Below are 22592 nucleotides of genomic sequence, written 5' to 3'. Positions count from 1 at the left end.
CTTATAGAATCCTGCAGACAGTGGCATGCTAGGATAACCTAAAGAAATGTATTACAGTAGAAAATATTCTATTAGAAAAAGTACTCTATCAACTAACCTGGGCTCATAGGGGCTCACAGAGACCGAACCAACAACCAGGGAGCCTGCATGGGATTGACCTAGGCACTCTACATATATGTTACAGTCATGTAGCTTGGTCTTCTTGTGGAACTCCTAACAGTGGGAGCAGGGCTGTCTCTGACTCTTTTAATAGCTATTGGGAACCTACTCCTCATACTGGGTCTCCTTACCAGCATTAATATATGGGGAAGTGCTTAGTTTTACTGCAACTTTATATGCCATGTTTTATTAATACTTACAGGAGACATGCCCTTTCATAAACAGAAATGGATGAGTGGATTGGGGAATGGGAACAGAGGGGTAGTGGGAGGAAGGGCTGGGAGGAGAGAAGAGAGGGTAAAAAGCGGCCAGAATGTAAAATAAATACAAAAATAAACAAACAAGCAAACAAATGAATGAATGAATCATTTACAAAGAGAAAAAGCATTCTATCAATATAGAATATCAAAATAGAATTATTTGATTTAATATAGAGTATCAATACAGAAAAATAGTCTATATTGCATAGTTTACTCTCATTCCAAGATAAAGCAGCCAAAGTCTCTTGAGTCAATGAGCCATGAGTTAATAATTAACTATTTGATTAACAGTTTTAACATGCATTTCAGGGGGAAATACAGCCTTGTTCTCTGTGACTTACACAGGGAGAAGAAATAAATGGAAATAGTGAAGGTCTCTGACACTTGTTTGAGTGTGCATTAGAATCCTGACTTGAACTCCAATCAACAGTTGTCCACTACAGAATTCTCACCATCAATAGTCTTCACAGTTATTCTTATTTGTCTATTGCAAAAACTCAGGACAATACAACTTAATGGGAGGAGTTGGAGTTTTAAAGTTGCATACATGAGGGGCTGGATGAATGGCTCCATGGTTAAAAGCACTGACTGTTCTTGTACGATGCCCTGGGTTTGTTTATCAGAATCCATGTGGCATCTAACAACCATCTGTAACTCAAGTTCCAGGGGATTCAATCTTCTTCTCTGGCCTACACAGGTACTGCATTCACATGGTATACAGTTATACGTGCAAGACACTCTTATACATACAATAAAATAATAAATAATAAATATTAAAATTGCCCTCACAAATCTGGAATCAGTTTTTGGCTCTGTTAGCTGTGGTGATCTCTGAATGTTAACATGGTTAACAGAGAGATGCAGTTTTGTGAAAATGGAGACTATAAAATCTATCTTGGCTGGGCTCTTATAAGGAATAAATGAGATAATGTAGGTGAAGAACTGCCTTATCACTTTTCATAGTAGGTTTACAATAAATATGTTTTAATACCTCTACCTTTATTCTAAAGTGCCTATTAAAAATGATGTGACACAATGCATAAAGGAAAATCCACACAATGCAAGGCAAGACCTGAAAAGACTCCAGCTTCCTTCCTCAATAAAGCCAGAGAGACAGAACTGAGGAAAAAAACCCTCACTTTTGGGTGAACAAATTCTTCTGAAATCAAACATTCCCTTGCTAGAATCTAACTTTCCTATTTTGGTGGAACACAAAGAAACGCTGTGTCTTTAAGAGAGGAAGCAGGTCCAAACCCCTTGGTGGAGGGCCACTGAGACAGACACTGAGGAACAGTCTACTTCCAGAAGTTTCAGGATTTCATTTCTGACATTCCTTCTTAAAAATTCCCAGCTTTAATCCAAATGCCCCACAGTAAGCTGCACATCTCCCTGCCCGAGAGTGAACATTAACGAACTGTGCATGGCATTTGTCATGTCGATGGTTCTGAAAAAGGAATGTGAAATCTGGAAGTATAAGTTTGCTGTGCCTAATAAAACACTCTCCTTGTCTATAAATTTTGACTCAGCAGTGCTTAGCTTCATGTTTTCTGTTCTCGGGCTGTCTGCATTCCTCAGAAGCACCGATAATGTGTGATTCAACTCACCCTCAGCTTGTCAAGAACAAAGCTGGATTCAAGTAAGGGCTGCAACATCACTTTGCAATGATGGTCTCTTCAAAGGAAAAAAAATCTCATCCTAATTTATTATTTTACTGAAGGAAAGTCTCAGAATTTCCCTTGGGCTGTTGAAATTGGCAGAAAAATGGACACAGGCTGTATGTCCAGATTCTCAGAACTCTAGCTTGAATTTGAATCCCATTTTGAGCCATAAACAATGGGGGAAAGGAATATTTGAGAATAATAGAAAGCATCCTTATTTCCCACTGTCAGAAAACAGATACCATTGTCCTCCCCTGACCCTTCAATTACTAGTAGAGACAGCATTGTGAATCCTAAGTGGATGATCTCCAGAAAGGACTGTGTAGCTTTGGAAGGGTTTTCACTGAGCGTGAATTTATCACTGACTTTCTCCCAATGCCAGAGTTCAGGTTATGTTTTCTCAAGGACTTCAGTAGTTGGGAGCTAAAGCAAGAACGCTTGCCTGTGAGTCCCCATTAGGCTATACTCAAGAGAGTTTAGTTTTGTCTGCTGTGTGTCTGGAATTCCACTTTCAAAGCATTCCTCCCACTTAAGAAGAACAAGTTTGAAAACCATGTCATTGATTCTCTTGGACACTCTGCTCATTAATTAATACAGACTCCTTATCATTATATTTTATAGTGTCATTAAATCTTTCAGACAAGCAGTATGAGCTCATTTGATATATGTTAATGGTCAGGGAATAAGAGAAAGCAGTAGATCCCTACTGTTGCTGTATGTAATGCTAGATAATCATAACTATGTAAATCATAACCATTAGAAAAATACAAATTCCTGTGTTGTGAGGTGCCTCCATGGCCAAATGCTCTTGTTGCTAAAGTCTGATAAGGAGAGAATAGACTCCCAAAAGTTGTCCTGTGATAGCTACTCATTTCATAAACACACACACACACACACACACACGCACACGCACATGCACACACACAAATAATAGTAATATACAATATTAAAATATTTCTGCAAAGACTCTTAGAATTTCCGTTTTATATGCATTAAGAGATTATATATCTGAGATAACTTTTCTAATGTTTCTGTTAAGTTAAATTTTTTCATAAGTATATATCATAGTCAATATTCAGTTACACTAACCATGCAACATGAAAATATTCATTTTTCAATATCACTAACTTATTTGGATCAAAGGACTTTGTTCCCCCACTCACATTTACAATAAAATGGCCCCTTTAAGCTTTCAAGAGATATTATTGCAAGTATAAATAAATTAACTTTTATGGAAACTTTTTCTCATGCTTATTAGAAATTGTTGCAACATTACCAAGGTTATTTCTTTATTAAGAAGTATCATGTCTGAAAAAATTGAATTGCATACTTAGGTACATATGAATGTCAGATATTATGTTGCATATGTTTTTGTGCCTACGTGTGTATGTGAAATTCAATTCATCTCTTGAATTTTATGTTGCAGTTTCAATGCTTAGAAAGTGAGAAGGTGGGGACTGGGGGTGTCCTTCAGTGGTAGAATGCTTGCTCAGCATAAGGTCCTGAGTTTGATCCCTTGCTGCAAAGTAAAGATGGATAATTTTTCTTTATTTGTGTCTTGCACAGATATGTGTGTTTGGTATGCATTGGTGTGTACACACACGTTTCCATGTGTGTTAGCTCACGTATGTGTAACTACCTATAGAGGTCTGAAGTTGACGGTGGGTGCCCTGCTTGGTGGCTCTCCACTTTATTTTCTGAGGCAGGATCTCTTGCTGACTCCAGAGTTCAAATTTCTACAAACTGCTTCCAGAGAGTCCCTGCTTCTGTGTCCAGGTCCTCAGTTTGCAGACAAGTTGCCACATTCACCAGTTTTACATAGGTCAGATGATCTGCACTCCAGGTCTCATGTAGCACAGCACACACTTTACCCCCAGTTGTTTCCCAAGATCTTTGCTATATAATTTTAGTAGTGATTGTAGAATAGAAAAAACTTGGTCTTCTTTTGGAAATTTTGTTCTGATCTCCATATTATCCATCTGTGGACTCATCTAAAAGTCTTGGAAGATTTCTAACAATCCACAAGAACAAGCTTCTTAGCAGATAGATGGCCCACAACACATCAGTAAACTCCTATTTTAAGGAATAATTTTGCTCATAGGAGAGTGTGTTCTTCCATATTTCTTAATTTTATTCTACATCAGTCTTGTTGGGCATATAAAGTATCAAATTTTTAAATGCTAATTCTATTTGAGTTTTTATGCAGCTCATGTTTATCAATGTTCTATGTCTTATTAAAGAGAGAAAAAAGAGAAAGTTTTTTTAAGAATTTGAGTGTGAAGCAATTTTCCACTTCATAAAATAGCCAATGTCACTTTGTGTTAACTCAAATACTCATAGCTGAATAGTTCCTCTTCAGCTTTGTTTGTATTCTTGTTTTAAGTTAGCATACAGTATAATGAGTTTCTTTATGGCATTACATCATAATTTCTTATTTGTATTTTTTACTTGTTCTCCTTTCTACAGAACTCTTTTTTTTTTTTTCAAGACAAAGTTTCTCTGTGTAGCTTTGTGCCTTTCCTGGAACTCACTCTGTAGACCAGGCTGGCCTCAAACTCACAGAGATCCGCCTGACTCTGCCTCCCCAGAACTCTTCTAGATCCCTTCTTTCTACTAGTCACCCTTTTTCACTTATGTCCCATATATTCTGTTACTTTCTCTTCCCTGCCTTTCCCACATCCCCCGAAGACCTCATTTTCCTTAATGTCCTGTTTTATTTATATGGCATCATTGCATACTTCATCAAGCCCATCAAAACCAGACTCAATATTTGTTTCCAAATTTGGTGTGAACAGACATTTTACTTATTAACCAACACATTGATTAAATGTCCTTCACAAAAGGTCAGAAAGCAATTTGGCTAGATGTGTGGGCCATATAGTCTCTCCCACACGGTAGGTAAATGTGGTGCAGCATTTGGTGCTGCCTAAATACTGAGTGCGCCAAACACGGCAAACTCAGACAACAGCAAGGAGTGGGGAGGAGGTCAGTAGAATGGTGTTTGGTAGGATGACCATGCAATTGATTCTAGGTAAATATACCAGGTGTGAGAAGGAAAGGAGAAAATGGCTGAATGGGGAGATGGGTAAGCCTTAGTCTGTCTTGTCCTGAAGAACCCAGTGTGTTTCTTTGGAGAGATGTGATACTCTCCCTTCATACACTGCACTGTCCTCATGCCTGCAGTGTCTGTTCTCAATGAGCCTTGTTAAGCCAAATTTTCTGTAAGAAAGCCATCTCTGAATATACATACTTTATGACTTCAGGTAGCTCAGTTCATGACTACACAGTCATAACTGAAGTCTCCATAGTATTTTAGCCCCCCAAATACTGTCTTTTTGCATATATTGCATGCTTCAGTTTAGGAGTAGTGGCAGTGACAAACTGATGCTCCACATTCTGATAAATATGTAGAAAATGAAACATAGGAAAGCATAATAGACATAATTCTCCCCCACAAAATGAAGTTTCCATATACTTTTTTCAAAGCATAGGCTTTAAACTGATTATTTTCAAATCTTGTTTTTTACCCATGAGAATACTATGTACTTACTATCTTTACTACTTAGCTTCATCTGTGATATTTATTTTTCATTAAAACTTTTATCTTGCAAATCCTGCATTTTACATGAACATAATCCCAACCACAATCGAAACAACAACTCTGTATCTTCAAAATGCTTTACAATGTCCAAACATCTGAATATGTTTTGTACAGTGGTTAGTGTTGTAGCTGAAATTTTTTCTGTGTTCACCTGATCTGCATCTGCTCAGACCCAAGTAAACACACAGAGGCTTATATTAATTAAAACTCCTTGTCTATTAGCTCAGACCTACGACTGACTAGCTCTTAGATTTAAACTCAGTCCATTTCTGTTAATCTATATGTTGCCATGTTTTCCATGGCTTTACCTGTGTGTCATTACATGCTGTTCCCTGGATGGTGGGCTGGCATCTCCTCACTCTGCCTTCCTCTTCCCAGAATTCTCCTTGTCTGCTTATCCTGTCTATACTTCCTGCCTGACTACTGGCCAATCAGCATTTTTTTTTTTTCGAGACAGGTTTCTCTGTGTAGCTTTGTGCCTTTCTTGGAATTCACTTGGTAGCCCAGGCTGGCCTTGAACTCACAGAGATCCGCTTGGCTCTGCCTCCTGAGAGCTGGGATTAAAGGCATGCACCACCACCACCCGGCCAATCAACATTTTATTTATTAACCAATCAGAGCAACACATTCACAGCATACAGAACATCCTATAGTACCTCCCCTTTTCTGTTTAATTAAAAAAGAAAGTTTTAACTTTAACATAGTAAAATTACATATAACAAAACAGTTATCAAGGAAGAATTACAGTTACAATAACCAGTCCATTTATGGTTGGCAAATTTAAAGAAAATATTCAATTTATTCTATGTTTGTGAGTATTAGGTTTCATATCTAACTTATCTTATCTAGTCTTCAACTACATCAAAGACCTCTGAAAGACACAATATTACCTAAGTAAACAGAAAAAGCATTGTAAGCAACTTCCAAAAATCTAGAATGTCAGGGACAGCTGCCTGCCTGAACAGTCATCCAAAGTTCCTCTATCTACCAAATAAATGGAGTAAAAAATTAAAAACTTATATGAAAAAGATCTCTAACTTGATTTTAAAAGGAAAATTGAGACTTTGTCAATTAGTAGGAATAGACCAAGCAGAAATTATCGTACTTTTAACTAAGGAGGACATTGACAAATTATGGACAGAAAGTAAACCTTGGCAAAGAGCTAGTCAGTAAAAAGCCTAAACTAATGGACAAGCAGTTTTAATTAATATAAGCCTCTATGTGTTTACTTGTGGGACGCAAGTAAAAGAGATTTGTCCTGACTGCCAGCAGACAGGGACACAAAAAAACCTTCTGACTACATAGTGTCAGTAGGGTAACAGTACTTTCTCCAGAAGGCAAGTGGGGACTAAGTCCTCTGTTTAGCATTGCCTGCACAGCCTATGACATACTTGGGAATGTCATATGTGCTAAAGTTTTAACCCTAACTTTTATTTGTTTTTCATCTCCCCAAATGTACACCCTATATTTATTTTTTTTTAAATCCTTGCTCTACTAATTACTTTTTTTGTTACCTAGGTTCCAACTCTTTAATGCTCATTTACTTAATTTATCAAACAAGTCAATATCAATTTTATCAACTTTTCCCATAACTGTTAAGACTGATGGGACCATCAAACTAATAGACAGTAGCAGCAGGAAAGGTTTCTGGAGGTGTATGATTCAGAATACACATAGAGCAAAAGTTAGTTACTATAATTGTTTTAAAAATGTCTATGTATATGGCATTCCTACCTTTCAGTCTCCCTGTCCTTTCTGTATTTTAGCAGGAATAGCAGCAGAAAATCCAAACAGTACTAAATTAAATCTATGTGCTAGAGTCCAGAAGAGAGATAGATAAATTCTGATCGGGGCACAGGGCAGTACTGAGGTCTTCTCTGGGGGATCACAAGGCATTGCATTAGGAATATAAACCTGTGTACTTTTAAGAGAACCAATCTTCAGAAATTGTTATAGTCGTGGATACGATTCATGGAGAGAATAAAAAATTCTCCCTTGGCCATGAATTGTCACAGAAAAGAGAAATCAAGAGCTGGGATGATAAAAGGAAAAGTAGCTTCCTAGGAAAGAGAGAAAAAAATGAGTCTCATGATTCTCCAGCGTCTCCCAGTCATTTCTATAAAACTCTAGAAAGGGAAAGCAAGAACGTTGATCTTTATTCACCTACTAAACTTCATCTTTCCCCTAAAACGGATCCTACACTTCTCAGATTGCTGTGCAATTTTATTAAGGTATATACCTTTAAACTAATATCTAGAAGTTTGTAGAACTACCAGAACTATTAAAAAAAAACCCCAAAAACAAACAAACAAAAAACACTAGGAGGATTAGTACATGCATTGATGAATTACTAAATTCCATGAAAGTGGGCAGTACCATTCCCTGGTTTGGATTCTCAAAAGAAAAGGAATGACTGCTACTCATGCATGCATTCATTTCTCTCTGTTTTTCACTAGGAATGTGACATAAGCAACTCTCTCAAGTTCCTGCGGCTGTGTCTTCCAGTGATGGTCCAGAATCTGCAATTGTAAGATGAAATAAATCTGTACTCCCCTGTGTTTTTGCCATCACAACAACAGAAATGAAATGAGGATAATATTCCTTTCAAGGATTACGAAATTGTCATACTCTAGTTTTGCTAGAGGATACATTTTAATGCAATGTAAAAAAATCAGAGTATACTTTAATAATAACTTGTATATTTTTATATAAATATTGACATGCTGGCTTGAGTATCATCATGTCATGTTCTGAATTTTCACATGAGATTCCCAACAAGGCAAACACACTATGAACAACTCTTACTACTGTTTTCGTTAAGCATCATATCATCCTTTTCAAGAGAATATTGTCAACCTAAGGTTCATCAATATTCAATACTCATGTCTGCTGTTTTAACAGATGACAACTATAAACTTTTCTTTAAAAATGTTTATTTCCTTGTTCTTTAAGGACTACATTCTTATTCCCATAATAGTTTGGCACTACTGTTTTATAAAATTGAGCATACATAATTTTATTCTTAGACAATTAAATTTTAATTATTTCAGGGGAACTCAATACCTTATTAATGCCAACAAGCTAACAGATTAGAGTTAAATTTAACATTAAAATGTGCCATTTTAAGAAATTTCTTATCTGTTCCTTAGACTGAATATGTTGAAGTATAGCCATCTAAATTATAAACACACGGTGGGTTAGTGTAAACAAAACTTTCAAATCATTGAACAGTCTTGAAAAAACTGTTACAAACACACGTGATGGTAAATAGCAGGACAGATTTTTCTCTATAGTTAGCCAAATGGTGCTCAGATGGAGAGCAAACACAGTGTTTGTCAATTGGAAAATCAAAAACAATTTAGGAGAATGCCTTGGTGTCTTCAAGTGGTACTTGAACATCAGCAGACGTTGATCAAGCATGTACTTATTTAGAACTCAGAAAAAAGGAAAGTGACTTCTCTTTTGTATTCATATCCTTCCCTGATTCTGATAGAGAAGCAATGGCCAGAGGAAACAGAAACCAAAATGTAGAATGTATGATGGGTATGTGCAAATACACACTTTTCAACACTGTATTTTATATTTTAAAGAAGAGAGAATAATCACATACATTCTATATCTGAAAGGTGAGCAAATCTAACAGAATCTTTCCAGAGCAAAGAGATGTAGATTTTCAGAGGGCATTAACTCTTTGCTGAAGAAATTTAACTGTTGAGTTTTTGAAGTAACAATCTCACTCCTCCTTGGGAAGATTTGCTTTGTTCCTTGATGGATTAACGTGTTACATAAATAGTAAAGACTCAAAACTTACAAAAAGAAATACAGTGAAGTGAATGGTGGTACCCAATGGACTACTCAAACCTCGTTCCCCAAAGAGAAGTTAAATATTTTTCAATTATTTTCTCTGTTTTTGAAGCTACTTCAAAATGTTTTCATGTAAAATACCATTGCCCTGTTATATCAGCTCATGGTAGAGACACACTATGGTCAGAGCACAGGCTAGAAGAGGTGGAAAACCAGACAGACGAGGGGGTGACTTTTTATTTAAAGAACAATTGTGCTTAAGCTGCTTCAGTTAACCAATTCATGTCAGAATTTAGCTGCTGCTGCTCCCTCTCTTTTACAGATACCGATTAACACACTCAGGAGGCATTGTCCTTAGCTCAGAGACTTCCAGGTGACCAGATCTCTCACCTGGGAAGAGAATTTATACACCCTGTTCCCTAGTCCTTTGCCTGCCTCTTGTCCAGAAATCAGAGAGTTGCAGACTTGAACAGGGAACCTCCCTTCATCATCAGATATATAAAAAGCATAAAAAGATACCCCATATTCTGCCAACTGGGCTTACATTCCTCTCTTCATGTACTCCACCATGCTTGTCTGTCCCTAATGTTAGAGCCTTAACTCTCCTTGTAGCCCCCACCAAAATGCTGCCTCTCCATCTGTGTCTGCAAATAGCATTAATAACTTTTCAAGTAAACTCCTTACTTCTCAGTAATCCATTTTGGTGTCCCTCTTGAACTCAACACCCATTGAAACCGTTTACTAAGATTCTTTAAGAACAATTGTTATAAAGGAATCTAGACAAAAATAAAGTAAAAATTCAGTTTATTACCCATAGGTTTTGGGGCTCAAAACATTTTATCACAGCTAGAGTACATTTCTACAAGTACAATGTTTCCCTTAGAAAAACGAATGGCCATTTTAGTAGCAATAATTCTATAAACCTCAGAAATAAAATATGTTCCAATGATTTTAACTGATTTATTTATTATTTATTTAAGGTTTGTCCAGAAACTTCTTCCTCTTTTTTGAAGTCAAACTCTTCTTCAGGAACTGCTAATATATTTTAAAAATACTTTGCTGTTGTCTGACATTTTTTTTGAGGCAGTGTATCATTATGGAGCCTAGATCAACCCCACATTCCAGATCTTGCCTCAGCCTCCCAAGAACTGGGAATATTGGTGATTGCCACAGCACCTGGGGTTTTGTTATAAAACAACCTGATAAAACATAACAGGGGTAAAACGGTTTATTTTTGCTCACAATTACAGTTCTATCACAGCAGGGAATTTTAAGGCGGCTGTGAATTGAGGCACCTAGCTACATTCATAGTCAAGAATATGAATGAATGCATGCATGCCTGCCTCCAGGGCTTAGTTTGTCCTTGCTGTTCATATATAGTTCAGTATCCCAAGCCTAGGGAATGGCGTCTCCCACAGTGTTCAGGGCTTTCCCATATCAATTAGCACAGTCAAGACAATCCCACACAGACATGATCTAGAAAACCCAACATGGAGACCCTCTTTCCAGGTGATTGTGGATTGTGTCAAATTGACAATTAAAATTAGCCATCATCTGGCTAGCAGCAAATATTTTTATTTACATAATTTATTTCTGTAGTAGGTCTCACTTTCAAATTAGGAATCACTGTTTCACACAACTTTGGCAAAGCCATTAAGGGAGGGAGAAATGTAATTATATTCTAATATCAAAAATAAAGTTTGAAAAAACTTACAAGATTCTTAGTGCACATATATGAAACAATATTTCCACCATGTTTTTCTCATACCACCTCAGGCTACCTAAAGATGTTTATTACAAGGCTGAAATCCTAGGCTGCACCTTGGACCATTAAATATGAACACCTTACTGGGCAGCACACAGACTTGCGTTTTGACAGGCTCCTGTAGCTATTCCTATTGAACACTCAGTTGATAATGATTGAAAATTGGGATCATTTGGATTTAAAGCGTATTGGAATCAGACATATCTTGGTGACACATTAATTTTACATTTTTGGCTGGTGAGCAATATTTTATTACTTTGTCCAGCATTAATTGTTAATTGTCTTTGCCACTATGCACCCATCCTGACAGTCTAACTTCTTCAAGGCCATACTACATGGCCCCATTCCAGCAGAGATATGGGCATTTTTCACTCTTTTAAAGAACTCTGAATTGCTCCCTTAATCCTGAATGCTTTAAAACGTGGCTGGACAGACAGTTAGCTCCTGATGTACCAGAAAGTCCAATGCACTTAGAGAATACACCACAGCTTCAGTCTGTACCATGTCTACTTGATCTCCGGTCCTAGACATATGAGCAACTTACACATTGTTGTTGTTATGTATTACTAAAGCTTCATGTTTGATGCCTTCAATAAAAAAAATGACATCAGTTCTCTCCTTTCCTGTCCATGTTGACCAAGCAAAGAATACAGGGAGCACTGTGACTGGTCTTTCTTTAGATGCTTCGTTGTATCTGATACTTCAGTGAATACATAGCACCTATCAACATGACAACTTTTAGAGCTATAGTCATATTTCATATCTTTAACCAGACATACTCAGTTTATATATATGTATACATATATATAAACAAAGTTCTGAGCTATCAAAACAGTAATTCAGTCCCTCCAGTGAAGAAATGGAGGTGATTTCAACTTGAAAGAAATCAGCATATTTGAACATGGATTATAAAATCTGTTTAACTCTTCTATCTGAAATTAGATGTCTTTTCAATCTGATCCTTATGTCATCCAATCAGTCAAGTTAAATTGAAGACTATAATAATTCTGTTTTATATATAAACATATAGTATACAAGATAATGTATTTTATGGATGTCATTTTCATGCATGTCATGCAAGATTAAAATAAAGTACACAGAAGTTTCTGGGAAACATATTTTCCCACCATCATTCATTTCTTAAGTATAAATATGTTATATAACTATTATACAGGTCTGTATAATTTATAATATTTGGTTTGAGGTACATTATTCTGTTTGTTATTTGAATAGAAGGAGGTATGGAATATAATTATTCCCTGAGTCTCATCAATACTGATTTCTTTAATTTGAAAGAAAATGAGAAGTGGAAAAAATTTTAAAGTAAAACACCAAAAGGGATCAGAATATCAAGTAATTGTATACCATACTAATTGTGAATTTTGACATCTTATGGAGTATATCAGGTTGATTGCTCTTTCTATAGCAATTGGGATGATGTGGACAAAGTCAATGATTATTATTAACTCTAAGGAACAATTGAGAGTCTAAGAAAATTGGAATTTTCCAGGTTCAATTGTCTTCATACAGTCTAACCCTACGCATGGGTGTTTACGTCAGGCTGGACAGTGTGTGCAGCACTGTGGGAGACATTGCAACAAGCACACTGTGCTCCATAAAGTGTTAGGTGAAATGCCCTCAATTCCAGGTAGCAAGAATTTAATTCATGAATCCGAAAATAAAAACATACATACACTGGAATGCCTCATCCTGTGCCCTAGAGACTTTTCAGTGGCAGACACTGTTGCTAGAAATCCTCTCAGAGTATACGCATGCTCCCTCTCTCTCTGCCTTTTCATTGTAACTCACTCCACAAACAACTGAGAAAACATTTTATTTGAGCTTCCAGAGTTATATTTATAAAACATAATAAAATCACACCTCTCCTCTTCCTTAAGTTTTAGAACCCAAAGGCTTTTTGTTAGACTGAGAATAGGACCACCATTATGCCAAACCTTCCCTCTGATCTCCTGTGCCCACTTTCTCTCCACACCCAGCTTACAGTTCTGCCCCTCATCATGTTTTATTTCCTCAACAGTCAAGTTTGAACCCAGTGCAGAACCTGGCAAGGGCATTCTCTCTGACGTAGACTTGGCTTTCACATTGCTGGAGTTGGCTCCTGTCAAAGCACACATACATTATGACTTCCTTCCAGAAGTCCTTCCTGTCCAGTTAGTTACAGCAACTACCACCTTTGTCAAGGCCAGTAGAGCACTTGTCAGTGTCTGAGACCCACGCAATTCTTAATTCATTCACTTTCTAGTTTATTAAATTAAACTCCAATCTCTACAAGAGATGTAGCGTTGATCAATAATTGACTGGTGTAATGTTTCAGTATTTAATCAGTGTCTGGCATGATATGGTATGTTGAAAATAAACAAGTATTTTTATAGTCAAAATATAGTTTAATTGAAAGTTCACTTTTGGATGAGGACGGCTGATCAGGCCAATGTATCCTTGAAGGTTCAAGGAGGGGAACAGGAGAGGGTTACAGAAAGAGAATGAAAGGTAAGTATCATGTTGCTCTCATGCAGAATTCTGTTTTAAACTTCTATAAAATGTATGACTTATATGCATATAAAACATATTAATGTTGATATACACATATATGAGCATTCATTTCACATGAAAAGAAATATCTATTTGGAGAAGAAGAAGATCGGCACATGGAGTAAAGGGGTATAATTGGATACTGGGTATAAATTTGAGGAAAGTACAGTGATTATATGTATAAGAAGATAATAATGAAACCACTATTTTGTATGGCTAATTTAAAAATCAAATGAAACTTAATTCAATAAAACTTATTTTCTTAAAATGTTCTATATATGTGCTAACAATTGTAGAAAAAATAAAATGTTTATTTCTCTTATTGTAGCTCTCAATAATACTAATTCTATTCACACCACATTTATTTGCTCAAAGACTATCTCCCCATATCAAAAGTGCAAGTTCTAGCAATGAACTGAATCAATCCTCGCTCTTCTCCCCTCTCCTCCTCCCTCACCCTCTGTCTAACTTAGTGTATGGTCTTGAATAGGAACTTCAGCAGAGACTTTATTCTTGAATGAATGATGATATATGCTGAAATTAAAATAATTAGTTTGATAGAGGGCTGATCTCCAAAATACATAAAGAACTCAGGAAATTAGACATCAAAAAACCAAATAATCCAATTAATAATGGGGTACAGACCTAAACAGAATTCTCAACAGAAGAATCTTAAATAGCAGAGAAACATTTAAAGAAATGTTCAACATCCTTAGCCATCAGGGAAATGCAAAATGACTCTGAGATTCCATCTTACACCTGTCAGAATGGCTAATATCAAAACACAAATGACAGCTTATGGTGGAGATGATGTGGAGCAAGGGGAACACACCTCCATTGTTGGTGGGAGTGCAAAATAGTAGTCACTTTGGAAATCAGTATGGCAGTTTTTCAGAAAACTGGGAATCAATCTACCTCAAGACCCACTTATACCACTCTTGAGTGTATACCCAAGGAATGCTCAATCATACTACAAGGACACTTGCTCAACCATGGTCACAGCAGCTTTATTTGTAATAGCCAGAATGTGGAAACCACCTAGATGTCCCTCAACTGAAGAATGGATAAAAAAATGTGGTATGTTTACAGAACGGAGTATTACTCAGCTGTTAAAAACAGCAACATCCTGAAATTTGCAGGCAAATGGATGGAACTAGAAAAAATTATCCTAAGTGAGGTAACCCAGACCCAGAAAGACAAACATAGTATGTATTCACTCATAAGTGGATATTAGCTGTAAAGTAAAGGATAATCATGCTATAATCCACAGACCCAAAGAGGCTAGGTAATGAGGGCCCAAATGGGGGATGCATGGATCTTCCTAAGAAAGGAAATTAGAAGAAATCTCCTGGGTGGGCTGGGGGACAGGTGGGCCTGGGTACTTGAGGGATCTGGTTGGGGTGGATGGATGGAGAGAGTACTGAAAGAAATGACTGGAAAGGGGTCAGATAGAAACCTGATGCAAGTGAAACTCTCAGGAATCTATAAGGATGAACCCAGCTAAGACTCCTACTAATAATGGATATGTAGTCTGAACTGGCCATCTCCTGTGATCAGATTGGTGATTGCCCCAATTGTCATCAGAGAGCCTTCATCCATAACTTATGGAAACACATGCAGAAATCCATAGCCAGTCAATAGGGAATCTTGCTGAAGAGAGGGCAGAAGGATTGTAGGAGCCAGAGGGATCAAGGACATCACAAAAACCCCAGAGAAACAACTAATCTCGCTCATAGGAACTCAAAGCGTCTGAACTAATAATGTGGGAGCCTGCATGGGACCTACCCAGGCACTATACATATAGTGACAGTTGTGCTGCTTGCTCTTCTTGTGGGACTCCTAACAGTGGCATCAGGGGCTGTCCCTAAGGATTTGGCTAGCTCTTGGGAACTTATGCCTCATACTGGGTTGCCTTGCCCAGCCTTAATACAAGGAGAGGTGCTTAGTCTTACTGCAACTTGATATGCCATTCTTTGGTGATACCCATGGGAGGGCTCCTCCTTTCTGAACAGAAACAGAGGAGGAGTGGAATTGTTGTGGAGGGGCAGAGGGAAGTGGGGTAGGAGATAGGAGGAGAGGACGGAGGGGAAACTGTGGTCAGGATGTAAAATAATTTAATTAAAAAAATTTAAAAATGAGCCGGGCAGTGGCGGCACACGCCTTTAATCCCAGCACTCAGGAGGCAGAGGCAGGTGGATCTCTGTGAGTTTGAGGCCAGCCTGGGCTGCAGAGCAAGTTCCAGGACAGTGTTTCAAAGCTACACAGTGAAAAACCTTTCTTGAAATATAAATAAATAAATAAATAAGTAAATAAGTAAATAAAAAAATTAAAAAATGATTAATTCTAGTTTTGTCAATTCTCAGAGAGGAAATAAACACTAGAAAACTATGGGCTAAGTATTTTCATTAAGTTCTTTCAATCCTGGATCTCCTTATGTTTGCCTGTAACACAAATGCTCTTAGACCCTGGGCCAGCCATGACATACATTTTGTGTTAGTTTTTGCTTCCCCAAAAATGGGAATAAATGAAAATCTAGAAACCAATTATCTTTTATATTGAGCAAGCCCAATTTGAGAGGTGAGAAATTACTAGCAACTGATTATCAGTCTAGGATAAATGATCACATGCAATAAATAATGATGGAATGAAAAAAATCAGGACAATATTTGTGCTACTTAATCTAATATGTCTCTTATTTTGTCTTCTGTTTGTTTGTTTTGTTTTCTCATAAAGGCACTAAAGTCTGGGAAAATAATACTGGACAGCAAAGCAAAGTTTGGACCTTTATAGGTCTGAGGAGAAATTAGTAAAATGTAGTGCGGAAGTTAATTCAAATCAAAGTGCAATGAACCATAGTTAAACCAATTAACGAGACAAATTTTGCTATGAATATAACTGGGTTGCTCAAACTTGAAACCGAATCTGATATTTTAAATCTGGGCTCCATATTTAACAGAACAAAAGTCACAGTAACATGTAAAAATGCATGCTTGTCAGTGATGAATCCTCTGAATCACATTTCACATTTACTATGCTGTCAATAATGTGCAGGAATCTTAGGAATATTGTGACTCTCCTCTATGTTTTGGTTATGCCATTTTGAAAAACCATCTAGTCTTCTTGCAGCATCAGTATGCACCAGTTTAAAATTAGCTTGCTTAACACATCCACCTGTGAGGTATAACACAGAGCAGGTGAGCTAGCAAGACCCAAAGCTGGAAGTCACACAGGTTCAAATTTAGTTTCCAAACTTACCACCAGGCTGGAAACCCTAAGTACTTACCCAAGTACCCTGGCTTCCTCTGCTGCAAATACACTCTTACATATAATATCTGTAAACTCTTCAGCATGCATGTTACCTGGTTGAGAAATTTCTCAATAAAAATGGAAATACTAAGAATAGAAGCAGATTTCTACATGTGGGTATGCTTTGACTGAAAATACTGCTTTTTTTAAAGAAAGTCAGAACATGTATTTTTGCATCTTTAAAAAGTGGTTGACATTATGTGTGTTTGTAGCTGTCTTCAAAGCCTTCCTTTACTTTAACCTTGATTTAGGCAGAAATTCTAATTATCCAAGAATCCTAGTATGTGGAAAGCTGAGACAGGAGGATGGAGTATTCAAGGCTACCCTGGGTTACAGAGCAAGTCAGTATTTCAAATAACAAACCCAAACAAAGCCATCATACACTGATAAGGGCCATCAACTTATGCTGGCTTTCATCAGACCTTCTGGCTTTAGCACTGGAAAGTCTCTTGTCCCAGAACACTCTTTCATCCCAGAAAAACCTACACACAATTTATTCATCCAGAAACTAATCATAATTTATCATTTAGATAATATAATATCAGGGTATTTATTGGCAATGGAGATAAAGGGAAATATTATACATGGTCTTTGCCTTTAACGCGCCTGCAAAGACTATGAAAAAATGAACAAAGACCTACAAGTCTTACTCTAATGGTAATGTATCAGGATGATAGTCAACAAACATGATCTTGAAGTGCTATGAAGATGGCTGATCAGTATCTTTTGTTAAATTGCTTTGAGCATTCTTCATTTCAGAGTCACTATCTAAACAGATTTGAATGACTTCTGATATGCATGTGATCTGTACAAAATCTTAGCAAAATATACATATAACCACTGATCCTTGATTTATAGTAGTTCTAGTCACTCTGAATACACAAATCATTTAAAATCTTCTTTGAAAAATGCTAACTGCCTGGTTGTTTTTTCATTATTTGAAATTCATTTGCCAAAGAAAATGGCTGGCACAGCATGTTGAGCTGAGAACAAAACTAAGGCTCTCATCAACAACATTGTTCTAACTGCAGTACTGCAGTGGTTACTCCAAAGTTAGCCAGTTTAAAACGTTTCCCAAGATTGTCATCAAAAAGGTTGCATTCTATCTTTACTCCTTCAATAGCATTTTACATGCCTTTAGCATGGCACCTATGCTCCAGCAGGGAGATGAGGAGACAGCATCTATCCTCTATAGTAGCAAGCCACCGAAGAACACCACATGGAGGGAGAAGACGTCTTTTCATAGTCTCTGAATGATGGAGGCTGCAACTCCACCCGTGTGCAGGGATCCTGTTCATGTTCTTCACTGCTGTGTTTCAAGCACCTTGGACACACATGATGTGCACAATGGCTCAGCAAATGACAGTCACTGACAGAGTGACTTCTCAAGAGTCTTCTGTATTAAATCCTTTACAGCTATGCTCCCTGAGATAGGCTCTCTGGATTGCCAATTTGGTTCGATCTGGAACCAACTAACAGACATACCTCTGGGCTGGTGAGGAAGGGTTTTTCCAGGATAGTTAACAGAGGGGTGGCAACCCTTCTCTAGAAAGTGCAGGACAGGATGATATTAAAAGCACTGATGCCTGCTTGTATTTGGGTTTCGTGGTGAGGTACAGATCCCATTGTTACCTTTATGATCCCTGTCAAATTCAAGCTTCTTGGGCCTTCCATCATAAATAAAGAGCAGCTGCTTTCCAGGAATTTTCCAGGCCTCCAGAATCACACTGGGGCTAGTGGGGCATTCTGTTTTGTGGCATAACAGCAACTGGACTCAGTCATTTCGGCATTTAGACAGCAATAGCTGAACTGCCGAGAGCTATATTGTGTAAGCCAATCTAATTTATCCCTTTTATAATATAAATCCATTCTTCTGGAGAAACCTAACTAATGCCCTCTGCTTTCCCAAAACCAGGAAATATTTATTGAACTGATTCCTTCTTGAGTCAGATCGGTGTCACTAATTTATACAAGTGTTTGGTGGAAGTATGTCCATTCATCATTTCGAGGACCGGCAATCTGCTCTCCAGTGTCATATATCTCTCACACTGCTCAGTATCTGTAAAACTCCTGAAACTGAACAATCTCCTTTACCACTGAAGAAAACCAGTAAATATTTTTTGACACCAGCAAACTATGCATCTTAAGTTTCTAAGTCAATTAGAGCACAAGGCTAAAGCCACATACACGTTCCAATCATAAGAAGGTCAGGTAATGTCATCTTCAGCCTACATTAGTAACCTTGAGTGATGACCTTTCAGCCACTGGATAGGAATTTTTTAAGAATGTGCATGCGATTACTGGAACGTATTCCTGCTATGGAAAACATAGCTCATGCAATACTTTCTGCAGAATGGGGCTGAAACTATCCATTCAAGGCTTCAGTACCTACATCGTGATGTATTTAAAACCCTATAGAGAATTATAAAACTATGTTAGGTTGTGACCTTATAGACTATGGAGGTTCTTAGTCACTTTAAGCATTTGACAAATGAATATGTTGAAATCTCCTTTTCTGAGCACAATGATTTTGCACTTTGGTCTGTCCAACTATGCTTCTATATGTTATATGTTCATATACAACACATATGAACATCCATACACACACACATATATATACATATATATGTTCACACCTATACATTCAATGAATACATGATCTATACACTTGACAAAATTTATAACTCAGCAGGTATAGTTAACAAGTCTTTTTAAAAATAAAAAAAACATGTTTATTAATTATTCTTTTACCTTTGAAGTTTACTGCACCAACTGCAGTTGAAGCCAATCTGAGAGGATACACAAGGACCGCAACCATTGAACTGGAGACATGCTAAGAAACAGGAGAGAATAGATTCAAGACTAATTGACAGCATGGAGGAGAGAAACTACTTATCCAAACTAAATATCACCACCCATATCTGTACACACTCAGGGTCAAGATACTTATGCTTGACAAGCACAATTAGAATTGCATACTGAACACAATAATTATAAGCCAACTTATTGAACAGATCAGACTGTCAGACTTGTTATTTTTCCCCACTTTACTATCTTAAATTAACTTACTGGGGAGTGGGGTCATCTCCACTGCTGAAATGTTGGTAATTTTTGACATTTGTAGTTCTACTCGGTGATATTCATAAATTGTTCTTCTTCGAACATCTATAAAAATAACAAGTGAAAGAAAATCAGTGTCGAACATTTTTCTACTTTTAAACAAGATCATTTTAATAATAGACACAGAAGTGCTACCCATTCCTAAAAAAGCCACTTCAGCTTAAAGTGGGAGAAACTGTATCATCTTATCATTGGGATTTCATGTATCAAATCCTTCAAAATATGGAAATCTATCAAGGAGCCTCTGAGGCTGTGTGTGTATTGCAGTTAGTTGGAGGCCTGCTAACTCAGGGAAATGTCTTAAATCTCACTTTGCACATCAATGATAAAAACCATTTCTGGTTATATAGATACATGTTACAGAGGTTTAATTTTGTGACTATCAATCTCTTCATAGGATGGTCTTTAACTTAAAGCTGTCTTAGGTGGGAAAGTATATAAGTTTGTGTCCATTATGTCACTCACTGGAAAGCTCTTCATGTTAATGAGACCGGAAAATTTAAAACAAAACTTAAAATCAGTAATCAAATTAATTTCTTTTTTTGTATAATTGAAAGAAGCATACATATTCTTCTCAACCATTAATAACTGAGGAAGGATAAAGTTCTCCTGTCATTAGAAAAAAAATAATGATTTCTTGATATGTTCCCTTGAGGTAAGGAGTTCATAGCATCTTCTTTAGTCTTTAACTTTTGGAGAAAAGATAATGACTGCTCACTCTTTCCCTACACCTAAGTTGAGTGAGTTCCTAACATATTTCTTTCTCATGTGTTTTTCCCAATTTAGTTTCTAGAAGTCAAAAGAATAAGGGCTTATAACACTATTATTAGGATGAAGGTTCTCAGGTCTTCACAGCATAGTTTGGAAAGTGCCCATCACAGTAGCTGATTTCTACCACATCAGCACATTGTTCATGCCATATTAAACTTTAAAAGCCTCAGGTAGTGGCAATGAGTGGGAAGCCCTCCGGGGAGTTAAATAGTGATATATATGGAGTGGAGGGAAAGAGAAACCATTTCTATGCTGGTTCTATTGCCTGCCTAGTGCCCAAACTATTGGGAGGAGATTAATTTAACAAGACTATAATTAATGAAAATCATTTTGTTTGGTGACCCGCCAGTCAATGACAGCTTCCAAATGCTTGCTTCTGTCATAATTCAGACAACTCTGTTAAAAACAAGTCATTAAGAATTTATTCACTGGTGGGCTCTGCCAAGCATAGAAGCTTTCATATAATTCCAGAAGTGTATTTAGCTCATATGCCTTCAGGAAAACAAGCCACAATGTTAAAATAAATGTTTATTACTTCAATTACTTTCATATAACTTTTAAAGAACTTAAGGTTGACTATAGTACTCATCTGTTAAGGACTGTTACAAATTAGAAAATAAAATAAACCTTCACAGAGTAACACCTGGAGAAAATACAGTCCTGTGAATAAGATATTATGGTGCTATGACTCAGTGTGCAAATGTTGAACTGTTGGCTTGGTGAAATATCACCATCAGGGTAGGTGAAGGGACTCTGGCCAGCAAAAGCATGGCAGGCATGGCTCCGGCAGGCCTTACCCTTCTCTCCTGTTCTCTCTGCCTTGCTAAAAAATATTAGATTACATTCCTAAAGCTAGCCACCAAGGTGGCTATTTCCTTATTTGGCCACTTCCTCCTACTGAGGCTGACTACCAACGTCCAGCTATCAAAGTATTGAAGTCCAGCAATCAACAGCCCCTGTTGGCTCACCTAATTAAAATGACCAATTAAAATTAACCACCTCATCCTAATGTGGGGTTTCCCATTTTTCCTTTATAAACTGTCATTTTCCCATGTGCTACATCTGTCTCCTCTCTATGCAGGGGCAGTCCTTAGTTCTCCTCTGGGGACAAATATCCCTTCCTCTTCTCCCTTGTTCCCTTCCCCTCCTCTCTCATTCTCTGTCTCCTGTCTTTGTCTCTCAGTCTCTGCCTTTTGTCCCTTTGGGGCAAATAAATCTCCTCTGTGCTAAGAACTTGCTGATACAGATCCTTTCGGTAAGGCAAGTGCAGTCATACAGAAGAAACTCTAAAAATCCTATCTCTTTCCACATCCACCCTCGTGGATGAACTGGATTCTGCTTTGCTTCCTTGCCTTAAAAGCAAATCTTCACAAGAGAAGATTGTGGTAATTTCCTCCATTGCCCTATCCTTACATTTACTAAATGTCTTAGTCCGTTGAATTGTCGAACACATGTTCTGTTATCACTGTCTCCTTTGTGTTGCCCATGCTTAATGACTGATTCCAAATGATTATATCTTATTTGTTTTCTAATCCAAATTGATCCCAGCACCAGCTACTCAGTACTCTTTAAAGCAAACAGTAGGTCATGCACATATA

The 22592-nt window shown here is 37.2% G+C and overlaps 1 protein-coding gene across 1 annotated transcript in view; it reads right to left on the bottom strand.

Moving 5' to 3' along the window:
- Positions 1-22592, bottom strand: part of Plxdc2 (plexin domain containing 2) — a 394952-nt gene that overhangs the window by 66742 nt on the left and 305618 nt on the right. Inside the window, exons 8-9 of the mRNA XM_059263622.1 lie at positions 20173-20268; positions 19855-19936 (exon numbers count right to left, since the gene is read on the bottom strand). Of these exons, the coding sequence (XP_059119605.1) occupies positions 19855-19936; positions 20173-20268 (178 nt within the window). The remainder of the gene's footprint in view (positions 1-19854; positions 19937-20172; positions 20269-22592) is intronic.

Source organism: Peromyscus eremicus, chromosome 5, assembly GCF_949786415.1.
Source record: "Peromyscus eremicus chromosome 5, PerEre_H2_v1, whole genome shotgun sequence".
Lineage (NCBI taxonomy): Eukaryota > Metazoa > Chordata > Mammalia > Rodentia > Cricetidae > Peromyscus > Peromyscus eremicus.
Note: the sequence above shows the minus strand (reverse complement) of the source record. Positions and strands in the feature narration are given on the sequence as shown.